At 42.9% G+C, this 12,573-nt stretch overlaps 1 protein-coding gene across 1 annotated transcript; it reads left to right on the top strand.

Annotated features, from left to right (window-relative positions):
* The first annotated feature begins 228 nt into the window (after positions 1–228).
* LOC120026711 (T-box transcription factor T-A) lies at positions 229–3,249 on the top strand. Its single transcript, XM_038971420.1, has 8 exons — positions 229–410; positions 890–1,154; positions 1,483–1,617; positions 1,742–1,803; positions 1,905–1,966; positions 2,236–2,409; positions 2,639–2,762; positions 2,985–3,249. Exons 1-8 carry the CDS (start codon positions 229–231, stop codon positions 3,247–3,249), a joined length of 1,269 nt encoding a protein of 422 aa, XP_038827348.1.
* Positions 3,250–12,573: the final 9,324 nt, after the last annotated feature.

Genomic DNA, 12,573 nt, shown 5'->3' on the forward strand with positions numbered 1-12,573 from the left:
CGAAGAGACGCTCGAAGCCAGACCGTTAGGCCATCGGGGCGTGTTCTAGAACGCAACGCAACACCACGCCCTTGTCCCCATGTGGTCCCTGGGGGGCCTTATATGATCAGGCCTTGGGCTCCGAAGCCAGTAGTACTTATCTCCCTGTCAAAACTAATCTTGAAACAGTGAATCCTATTCTAACGGTACATTTCGCGGAACTCCACACGAACTCATCCTATAGGAAATATGACTTCAAACTCCGACCAGAGGCTGGACCACCTTCTGAGCGTGGTGGAGAGCGAGTTTCAGAAGGGCAGCGAGAAAGGAGACGCCTCAGAGAGGGATATTAAACTGGGACTAGAAGATGCAGAATTATGGACCAAGTTTAAAGAACTAACCAACGAAATGATTGTCACCAAGACTGGCAGGTAGGCTATGGTTGTTTTTTGCTGTTAGCTACGGATCAAAAGGAGGCCTTCGAGGCCTGCTGGCCTGCCTAGCTGAAAGCAAAGTTTATCTGGAGAAATCGTAGCCCGCATTTACGCACGACTACGAAGGTTAACGTAACTGATGCGCACAGGTTAGATCGGCAACAGGCATGTTCAGCCTTTCAGAATAGTCTATAGGGTATTGACCAGGCTATATGCCATATCTATAGGCCATATATGCTTTACTGTTACAACTTGAAAACCATGTCAAAAATTAGGTATAAAGTGCAATGGTCGTCAAATCTTATAAACCCTATTATTAGGATAAAGTAACGGGCCCAGAAATTGCACCCTTTTTAATGCAAATATATATATGTCAAATAATTAATTTATAAAGATCAACGGCTGAGCCAACATAACATAATATTTGGGCTTGCTTAGGCTATATTTTTATTTAACAACTTTATTTTAACCTACAGGCGGATGTTTCCAGTGCTCAGAGCGAATGTGAGTGGTTTGGACCCCAACGCTATGTACTCAGTTCTCTTGGACTTCGTGGCTGCAGACAACAACCGGTGGAAGTACGTGAACGGCGAGTGGGTTCCCGGTGGCAAGCCCGAGCCACAGAGCCCTAGCTGCGTCTACATCCACCCAGACTCGCCTAACTTCGGAGCGCACTGGATGAAAGCGCCTGTCTCATTTAGCAAAGTCAAATTGTCCAATAAACTCAACGGGGGAGGACAGGTAATGCCCCGATTTGTTTTGTCGTCTTCTGTGTTCGTATTTGTAGTATGCATATTCATTATTATGTAAATCATTTTAAAGTCAACTTGGTAGGCTAGGTCATATTGCCCTGCTCTCTCAGAGCTAATGATGCTCTACCCTGCTGTGCTGAATTACAAAAGTAGGCCTTTTCTGGGGGAAAACGTTATTCATTTCATGGCAAGTCAACTTCACAATTTTGTGTTAGGGCTCTGTAGGCTCATATTTCTATCTTATTCAGTTTGAGTGTGTGTTTTTTTTATTATTCTTTATTGTGATATTATTAAAATAAGGTATAATTTCGATCTAGATTATGCTGAACTCTCTGCACAAGTATGAGCCCAGGATACACATTGTGAAGGTTGGAGGGCTCCAGAAGATGATCAGTAGCCAGTCTTTCCCCGAGACCCAGTTCATCGCTGTCACTGCTTACCAGAACGAAGAGGTCAGTGGCCTTAATTACACAGTCACAGAGATAATCCTTGTTCACAATAATAAACATTATATTGTGTTCTGCTTACAATGAAGGAAGAAAATAATAATAGTTGTCATGTTTATGTACCTTCTAGATAACTGCGTTGAAGATCAAACACAATCCATTCGCTAAAGCTTTCCTCGATGCCAAAGAAAGGTAAGCGAAAGAGACTGATATTGTGTCAGCAATATGACAACGCTTTTCCTGTATTTATTTTATTTTGTGTGCGAATTCTGGTATTATGTTTTCAATTTTAGAAGCGACCATAAAGACATGCCAGACCATGGTGGAGACAGTCAACAGTCTGGTTATTCCCAACGTAAGTCTTTTCTTAAGTCTCACAACACCAACCAAATTAGAAAAGCTCTTTCTGTACCTCTCCGTTTCAATTCCAACAATCAAACCAAGTCATTATATGTGACATCATTTTCCAACACACTTTTATTAAATGTTCAGAAAATCATTATCATCATCATCATACATGTTATTTTCAAGGCCTTCCATGTCCCCAAGGAAACTGTACATAGAGAACAGTATGAAAAAAGGAAGTGTATTAACCAAACCATTTTGTTTCTTCTCTCCCTCCAGTTGGTGGTTGGTTTCTACCTGGTAACGGTCCCATGTGCCCCAGCAGCAGCCCCCCTCCGTTCAGCGGGGCCCCTGGCCACTCCTCGGGGTCCTACTGTGAAAGGTACTCCAGCCTGAGGGGCCACAGGGCCGCTCCCTACCCCAGCCACTACCCACACCGCTCCTCCAGCTCAAGTAAGAACCTCCTCTACCCAACCCAGCACTCTGGGAATGCACTGTTTACTGTTTATTCTGATCACTAGTCAGACTCATAGGTATAGATTACAGCATGGGGGTTTCATGGATTTTAAGATGTTGGTTAAAATATGTTTGAGAAATTACTCCTGAAGGAAATGCATTGTTTTGATCAGAGAAATGTTTGTATACTGTTGTTAGTAATTTCTCTATGTACTTTATTGTTCAGACAACTACATGGACAACTCGTCGGGAGCCCTGCCCACCCATGACAGCTGGTCAGCCCTTCAGATCCCTAACTCCACTGGGATGGGAACCCTGGCCCATACCAGCAACTCCACATCCAACTCCAGGTATGGCAACACATGGTCATAGTTGATCATATACTGTATATATTTCTGATATCACTGTTTATTTTTCAGTATGTTCCTGACTACATGATTTTATCAGGAACAATTCTGGGCCCTAGGCCTAGACCTTTACTAGGCCCAGATTTCTTCCTGGTTGAAAAAAAAAAAACTTGTAACCTAACCTCTCTCTCTCTCTCTCTCTCTCTCTCACGCTCTTCCTTACAGCCAGTATCCCAGCCTGTGGTCTGTTGCCGGGACGGCCCTAACTCCTTCCGGCTCCTCCTCTGGTTCCATCGCTGGTGGCCTAACCAGCCAGTTCCTGCGAGGCTCCTCCTACACAGGCCTGACCTCCTCCCTGCCCGTATCCTCACCATCCTCCATGTACGACCCCAGCCTTAGCGAGGTGGGTGTAGGCGTGGGCGAGGCCCAGTTCGAAAGCTCCATCGCCAGGCTCACCGCCTCCTGGGCACCTGTGGCTCAGAGCTACTGAGCACAATGCTTCCATAGCCATTGACTCTCCTCAACCACCATCCTGTTCCACATCACCACCATCTCCGCTCTACTGCCTGACCATCGGCTAGGAACCTTTTGGGTTGAAGCAGCTCAGAAGAAGATCTATCTGAAGCAGAGAGATGTAGGGTCCTCTCAGGCCTTGTGTTTTACCAACATGACATGGTTGGTCTTCCATTCCAAACACCCTAGACATTCTAAGCTTAAATCCATAGGTTGCCATTCTTAAGTTACACACTTGCTGTCTGAGTGGAAGAGGCATGTGTTTTTCCATTGGGAGTTTCCTTCACTCTCTCCAAGGTGCAGTTATAAGCCTAAGACAGTCTGAATATACTTCCTCTACAATTGTTCCAGTTGCTGGTGTGTTACTGTAGTTGTGTCCTTCAGTACAGACAGAGTACTCCAAGACAATCGTACGCTGGCGTAAGACAATCAGGATCACTAGCTACACAAAGCTAAGTTGATGAAGTAACCCCCCCAACTTTACTAAAGGGGCCAATCCTTATGTTTAACTGTTTATTGTTACAATTAGTTTTGTTATTATTATAATAGATAAATAAGATTAAATAATCTGTTGATCTAACATAAAAAATGTATATGTGTGTATATAAAATAAATTAACGTCCGTTTTCATTGTTAGCCGTTTACATGTAACTGTTTTGGATCCAGTGTCAGTGTGTTGCGTTTCGTGGCCTGAAGGAAAAGAAAGAAGGAAAGAATGAAAGCAAGAAGTGCCTTGTATCCTCCCACTGCAGCCCAGGAGAAAGCACAGATGTCTCTCCTCCTTTGCTCTGTGTACATTCCCTCCCTGGCAATCATATGTACATATCTATTCTATTTGCATTTGTTGGACTCATTGGGAGTTTATGTTTATTTATGTCATTTTAATAATAAATTAAAAGTTCCTTTGTTTTCTCAAATATGACTTCAGTGTGTCAATTACAGTCGCATTCAGTGTCAATGAAATTAGCCTAACCTGAGGAACTTAGGCATGCACTACGTTAACTACCACATTACAGTGTCTACAATCATATCATTTCCATTTCCTAAAAGGTGAAGAGGGATTGAATCTATACATTTCAGCCTATGGCATATTGAGCTTTATAATATTAAACTGCAAGCCAAAGACTGAGGCCCATGTCGGGATGAAAGAATATATCATATTTTTTCAGGGCTAAGGTGACTACATAGCCTATTTCAACTGGCACAGATACGTCTTGTTGAATAACCTTTGTCATCACAACTCAAAAAGAACTCACACACAGTTCACACAAACAAACGAGAAGCTAGTTTTTTGTAAAGAGACAAATTGTGAGTAAATAACTGTTGAAAATAAAGTCCTTGCCAAAGTACAATGGTTATCACACATAACCTACACAGTACCTATCACACAATGCTTACACTGATGTTGTGGTCTCCTGCACCCAAATTCAATCATCTTTTGGGGCTGCTGTATAGAGTGTTGAATAAATACCAGTACCAACACAGCTATGCTAAGTGAATCTTCTTGTGTAATTGATATGACACGGAGAGATGGAACGATTCAGGTTGAGGAATCCTTCTGAGGGGTTTCCATCGCTGACGCGTCTTTGTGACAATCTTCATGGAGGTGTGACACACGGCTAACACGTTTAGAATTCCCTGTCTGTCATTAAACAAAAAAAGTAGATGAACCCCAAATGCAGTATATGCCAAGAGGACAGACCGCCTCGCACCAGGGAGAGAATTCAAATAGAAAGTAACAACTCTTTATTTAGAACTTTAACTCTCAATTTTCATGGTTGTTTTGCTTTATGTGTTCCTGAAATGTACATTTCTCCTATCGTGTCTTCTAGTGTATTGGGTGAAGAGGGTCAATCTAATTTGGACCATATCATCCTCTCATTTCCCCAACAATAAACCATCTGTATTATACTGTAGCTAATGGCAGAGCAGGGAAGCAAACCTGGGTCGCTAGCGTGAAAGGCAAAACACCCATCGCAGATTTGCCAATAGGGTTAACCCACATGTTGGGAATTGTAATGTTTCTTATGTAGCGAGAATCGCTACACTGCTCCCTCTGAACAGCAAGGCACGTCCCCGTGCCTCGACTACTCAGCCCCCTTACATGTCTGGGCCGTGCATTCCAATGGCCACCATCCCACTTCTAACACCAATGTAGCGAATGGCAGGGCAGGAAAGTGAACCTATGTTGCTGGCATGAAAATGACGCTAATAGGGTTAACCCACTTGGTGGGAATTGTAATGTGGCTCATACAGTGCATTCGGAAAGTATTCAGACACCTTGACTTTTTCCACATTTTGTTACGTTACAGCCTTATTCTAAAATTGATTACATACATTTTTTCTCTCATCAATCTACACTTAATACCTCATAATTACAGATTTATTACAAATAAGAAACAGAAATACCTTATTTACATAAGTATACAGACCCTTTGCTATGAGACTCGAAATTTAGCTCTGTTGCATCCTGTTTCCATTGATCATCCTTGAGATGTTTCTACAACTTGATTGGAGTCCACCTGTGGTAAATTCAATCTATTGGACATGATTTGGAAAGGCACACACCTGTCTATATAAGGTCCCACAGTTGACAGTACATGTCAGAGCAAAAACCAAGCCATGAGGGCGAAGGAATTGTCTGTAGAGCTCCGAGACAGGATTGTGTTGAGGCACAGATCTGGGGAATTGTACCAAAAAAAATGCTGCAGCATTGAAGGTCCTCCGTCATTCCTAAATTAAAGAAGTTTGGAACCACCAAGACTCTTCCTAGAGCTGGCCGCCCAGTCAAACTGAGCAATCAGGGGATAAGGGCATTGGTCAGGGAGGTGACCAAGGACCCGATGGTCACTCTGACAGAGCTCCAGAGTTCCTCTGTGGAGATGGGAGAACCTGACAGCCTGCTTTCATGTGCATTTTCAACAAAGTACTGAGTTAAGGGTCTGAATACTTATGTAAGTACTTATGTATGTGATATTTCAGTTTTAGATTTTTTATACATTTGCAAAAATGATTACAAACCTGGTTTTGCTTTGCCATTATGGGGTATTGTGTGTAGACTGATGAAGGAAAAAAATATTTAATCAATTTTAGAATAAGGCTGTAACGTAATAAAATGTGGAAAAAGTCAAGGGGTCTGAATACTTTCCGAATGCACTGTATAGCGAGAATCACTACAATACCATGAACACCAATCATAGGTATTCACATACACTTTCAACACTCATATTCCATCTTTGTCATGATAGGCATCAGGTAAGGTTGATATGTACTGAATGATGACCGTTCTCTCTCTGCCTTCTTTCTCTGAAAGGCTCAGAGAGCAGGGCGGGGGACCTGTCCCAGGACTGGAAAGTGATGGAGGGTTCCACACCAGGGTGTAAATGAAAACTGCAGGGTCACAGGGACACCAGCAAACAGTAATGAAGCAGCAATGTGACATCCAGCTGGCAGGGCCTGGCCGAGTTAGGGTTGGACTGCAGCAGGCCGGAGGACTGCAACCCTGTGTGCTGGAGCAAGGAGCAAAGGTTCCCCTCAGTCAAAATACCTCCATACCTTTATTTTACAACATCAAACTCTATACACTTTATGGCAGCATCAAGTAGCATTGGCTTTGCCATTGGATCATCTTATGATTGAAAGGACTGGGATGTCCAAGTTTTTTTGTGTTGAATATATATATATATATGTGTGTGTGTGTGTGTGTGTGTGTGTGTGTGTGTGTGTGTGTGTGTGTGTGTGTGTGTGTGTGTGAGTGTGTGTGTGTGTGTGTGTGTGTGTGTGTGTGTGTGTGTGTGTGTGTGTGTGTGTGTGTGTGTGTGTGTGTGTGTGTGTGTGTGTGTGTGTGTGTCTGTGTATGTCTGTGTATGTCTGTGTCTGTGTGTGCACACGTGTGCGCATGAGTGCGTGTCTGTGCCTGTGCCTGTGCATTTGTTTGTGTGTGAGTGTTTCTGGATACTCAGTGAGGATGTTTGCTGATTGGGCAGCACATACTGGTCTTTGCTCAGTCTTCCAGTGGTAAATAAGTCCTGCTGAGTTAGGCCATCTGTCTGCTATGTTATGGGATGTGTGTGTAGCTGCAGACAGACAGACAGACAGTAGTTCAGTGACTGAAGTCTTTGTCCGTCCAGAGAGCTGAGTACACAGCATGTTAGCCTCTCCGCCTGCTCCAATCGCTACGACCTGCAGTCTCGGTTGGTCCTCGTTAATTGTGTGCGTGCGTGTGTGTGTGTGTGTGTGTGTGTGTGCGTGTGTGTGTGTGTGAATACACTCTATTGAGTGTGCCCGTCATTAGGGTGTGGAGGGCTGGTCTGTGTATCCCAAACAGAAGAGGTCAATTGAGTTTTGATAAGCTCAGTGGTGTTCTAAGGGGTCAGGAAACCCCAATCAGACAGTAGAAAGTCCTCTTGTTTACTTATTTCTATATAGTTAGTCATAGTGGTGCCCTAGGTCCCTCTCTTGTATACTGAAAACACATAGAGAACTGAATAGATAGATAGATAGATAGATAGATAGATAGATAGATAGATAGATAGATAGATAGATAGATAGATAGATAGATAGATAGATAGATAGATAGATAGATAGATAGATAGATAGATAGATAGATAGATAGATAGATAGATAGATAGATAGATAGATAGATAGATAGATAGATAGATAGATAGATAGATAGATAGATAGATAGATAGATAGATAGATAGATAGATAGATAGATAGACAGTATAAGACATTCTGATTGGGAATTGATTGACCAACCTTTATCAATCTCTACATTCAGTACACAAGCTTCTGGGGATGAGGCCTACTCTCCTATCCTGTCCTTGGCTAAGAGTTCTCTCATGTATTCCTTCGTTTCCAGGAATATTTTGCAGTGCAAACACGCCGGTTATGATGGTGAGTCAGAGAGCAAAGCATTCTGGGTGATTTATGAGGTTCCACCGCCAAAAAACAAGTAGTCGAATCTGGAACAGCTAGTCAGCGCAGCGGAGGGGGTGGTGTGTTTGCAGACCTCCCCCTCTCCCCCTTCACCCCTCCTCTCCCCCTCCCATCCCACCTCATCTTCTGGTGTCTGTGTGTCTTCGCTAATGAAGAAATTGTCGTACCTGGGTGAGACATTGCTCTCAGCTGAATTCTCTACCTCCTCCTCTGCCCCTTTCCTCCCTCTCTTCCTGCCCTCAACCTCTACCCGTCAGCCCTGAGCCCAACCAACCCCACCCAACGACAGTCCAGGCAGAGTGGTAGAAAGTGAATAGTTTCATTCCAAAATGCTATATATCCATTTTCAAAAATGTTTGTAAATGAGATTTTATTGTTTAATTAAAGAAATTATGAAAGATATTGGTGTGTTTTAATCATGTTCAATGCCAGTCATGTATTTGTTTAAAATCTATCGCTTGATGGATTCATTTCAGAGAGACAAATCATGTTTTTTTCTAAATACTGTATATCCACCTCACTCGCAGAGAAATAAGTAGTATTGATAGTTTTTACACTATTTTTTATAAAGAACTATACAAGTGATACATTTGTGGCATCTGGGTTGGAGAGCAGAGAGCGATGGAGGTGGGTGAAAGCTTAGCAGAGGAGGGGTGGAGAGAGAGGGAGAGAAGGAGAGAGAGAGAAAGATGGAGAAAGAGAGAGAAGGGGGGAGAGAGAGAGAGAGAGAAAGAGAGGGAGGGAGGGAGGGAGGGAGGGAGGGAGGGAGGGAGGGAGGGAGGGAGGGAGAAAGATGGAGAGAGAGGAAGATAAAGATGGAGAGAGAAAGATGGAGAGAGAGAGAGGGGAGCGAGAGAGAGAGAGAGGGGATGAGAAAGAGAGAAAGATGGAGAGAGAGAGAAAGAGAGAGGGGGAGAGGGAGGGAGAGAGAGAGAGAGAGAGAGAGAGAGAGAGAGAGAGAGAGAGAGAGAGAGAGAGAGAGAGAGAGAGGGAGAGAGAGAGAGTGCTGAAACACTTTATGAGTTCGACTGAGTAGGTGATAATGATATTGTGATATGCTGCTACTGCCGAACAGTCAATTAGGCTTGATTGGATTTTAAATGGTTAAAGGGGAGGCGTGTGTGTTCCTGCGTGCATGCATTTCTGTATTTCTGTAAGTGAATGTGTGTTTGTATTTGTTTGTGTGACTGTGTGACTGTGTGCGTGCTTGAGTGTATGCGTGTGTGTGTGTGTGTCCATGTGGCGAGGGAGAGAGAGAGAAAGAGAGAGAGAGAGAGAGAGAGAGAGATGCTAATTTGGTATAGAGAAGACCTAACTCACTCTATTAAATCAATCAAAACAGGAACATTTTACATTTGGCTAGAAATTCAAATGGAAATTATCATAACAGAGAAAAATGGCCTCCTGTGTACTACCTATATCCCCCCACTAGAATCCCCATACTATAATGAAGACAGCTTCTTCATCCTGGAGGGGAAATCAATTATTTCCAGGCCCAGGGACACTAGTCTGTGGTGACATAAATGCCAGAACTGAACAAGAACCTGACACCCTCAGCACACAGGGAGACAAACACCTACCTGGAGGTGACAACATTCCCTCCCCCGTATAGACCCCCCTAGGCACAACTACGACAACATAACCAACAAAAACGGGTCACAACTCCTGCAGCTCTGTCGCACGCTGGGTATGTACATAGTCAATGGTAGGCTTAGATGGAACTCCTATGGTAGGTACACCTATAGCTCATCTCTTGGCAGTAGTACTGTATACTACTTTACCACTGACCTCAACCCAGAGTCTCTCAGAGCATTCACAGTCAGCCCACTGACACCCCTATCAGATCACAGCAAAATCACAGTCTACTTGAACAGAGCAATACTCAATCAAGAGGCATCTAAACCAACGGAACTGAATAATATTAAGAAATGCTATAGATGGAAGAAAAGTAGTGTGGAAAACTACCAAAAAGCAATTAAGCAACAACAAATTCAATCCCTTTTAGACAGCTTCCTAGACAAAACATTCCACTGTAACAGTGAAGGTGTAAACTTGGCAGTAGAAAAGCTAAACAGTATATTTGACCTCTCAACTTCCCTATCAAATCTAAAAATGTCAAACAGAAAACTGAAGAAAATGAACAACAGTGACAAATGGTTTGATGAAGAATGCAAAAACCTGAGAAAGAAATTAAGAAACCTATCCAACCAAAAACATAGAGACCCAGAAAACCTGAGTCTATGCCTTCACTATGGTGAATTACTACAATACAGAAATACAATACGGAAAAAGAAGGAGCAGGACGTCAGAAATCAGCTCAACATAATTGAAGAATCCAGAGACTATAACCACTTCTGGGAAAATTGGAAAACACTAAACAAACAACAACACAAAGAGTTATCTATCCAAAACTGAGATGTATGGGTAAACCACTCCTCTATTCTTTTTGGCCCTATAACAAAGAACTAAAAGCAAAAACATATACATGATCAAGCCAGCAGCATACCACCCTGCATACCACTGCTGGCTTGCTTCTGAAGCTAAGCAGGGTTGGTCCTGGTCAGTCCCTGGATGGGAGACCAGATGCTGCTGGAAGTGGTGTTGGAGGGCCAGTAGGAGGCACTCTTTCCTCTGGTCTAAGAAAAATATCCCAATACCCCAGGGCAGTGATTGGGGACACTGCCCTGTGTAGGGTGCTGTCTTTCGGATGGGATGTTAAACAGGTGTCCTGACTCTCTGAGGTCATTAAAGATCCCATGGCACTTATTGTAAGAGTAGGGGTGTTAACCCTGGTGTCCTGGCTAAATTCCCAATCTGGCCCTCAAACCATCATGGTCACCCAATAATCCCCAGTTTACAATTGGCTCATTCATCCCCCTCCTCTCCCCTGTAACTATTCCCCAGGTCGTTGCTGCAAATGAGAATGTGTTCTCAGTCAACTTACCTGGTAAAATAATGGTAAAAAAAATACAAATCTTATTATTAACTATTAAAGACTACCAGAATCCACTGGATTCTCCAATTACGTTGAATGAACTACAGGACAAAGTACAATTCCTCCAACCCAAAAAGGCCTGTGGTGTTGATGGCATCAAAGTATCAAAGAAATTATCAAATTTACAGACCACAAATTCCAATTGGCTATACCAAAACTCTTTAACATCATCCTTAGCTCTCGCTTCTCCCGCAATATTTGGAACCAAGGACTGATCACCCCAATCCACAAAAGTGGAGACAAATTTGACCCCAATAACTACTGTGGGATATGCATCAACAGCAACCTTGTGAAAATCCTCTGCATTATCATTAACAGCAGACTGGTACATTTCATCAGCGAAAACAATGTACTGAGAAAATGTCAAACTGTCTTGTTAACAAATTACCGTACGACAGACGTATTCACCCTGCACACACCCTAATTGACAAACAAACAAACCAAAACAAAGGCAAAGTCTTCTCATGCATTGTTGATTTCAAAAAAGCTTTTGACTCAATTTGGCATGAGGGTCTGCTATACAACTTGATGGAAAGTGGTGTTGGGGGAAAACATACAACATTATAAAATCCATGCACACAAACAACAAGTTAACAACAAGGTTAAAATGTGCAAAAAACACACATTTCTTTCCACAGGGCCGTGGGGTGAGACAGGGATGCAGCTTAAGCCCCACCCTCTTCAACATAATTTATATATCAACGAATTGGTGAGGGCACTAGAACAGTCTGCAGCACCCGACCTCACCCTACTAGAATCTGAAGTCAAATGTCTACTGTTTGCTGATGATCTGGTGCTTCTGTCCCCAACCAAGGAGGGCCTACAGCAGCACCTAGATCTTCTGCACAGATTCTGTCAGACCAGGGCCCTGACAGTAAATCTCTGTAAGACAAAAATAATTGCCAGTTGCCAGGACCACAAATACAAATTCCATCTAGACACCGTTGCCCTAGAGCACACAAAAAACTATACATACCTTGGACTAAACATCAGCGTCAAAAGTAACTTCCACAAAGCTGTGAACAAGCTGAGAGACAAGGCAAGAAAAGCATTCTATGCCATCAAATGGAACATAAAATTCGACATACCAATTAGGATCTGGCTAAAAATATCCGAATCAGTTGTAGAACCCACTGCCATTTATGATTGTGAGGTCTGGGGTCCGCTCACCAACCAAGAATTCACAAAATGGGACAAACACCAAATTGAGACTCTGCATGCAGAATTCTGCAAAAATATCCTCAGTCTATAACGTAAAGCACCAAATAATGCATGCAGAGTAGAATTAGGCCGATACCTGCTAATTATCAAAATCCAGAAAAGAGCCATTAAATTCTACAACCACCTAAAAGGAGGTGATTCCCAAAC

The sequence above is a fragment of the Salvelinus namaycush genome, chromosome 32, assembly GCF_016432855.1.
Source record: "Salvelinus namaycush isolate Seneca chromosome 32, SaNama_1.0, whole genome shotgun sequence".
In the NCBI taxonomy this organism is placed as follows: Eukaryota; Metazoa; Chordata; class Actinopteri; order Salmoniformes; family Salmonidae; genus Salvelinus; species Salvelinus namaycush.

Coding starts and splice junctions, on each gene's coding strand:
- LOC120026711 (XM_038971420.1), top strand. CDS start 229: ATGACTTCAAACTCCGACCAGAGGCTGGACCACCTTCTGAGCGTGGTG. Junction 411..889: donor ATTGTCACCAAGACTGGCAG/GTAGGCTATGGT, acceptor TTTAACCTACAG/GCGGATGTTTCCAGTGCTCA. Junction 2,410..2,638: donor ACACCGCTCCTCCAGCTCAA/GTAAGAACCTCC, acceptor TTTATTGTTCAG/ACAACTACATGGACAACTCG.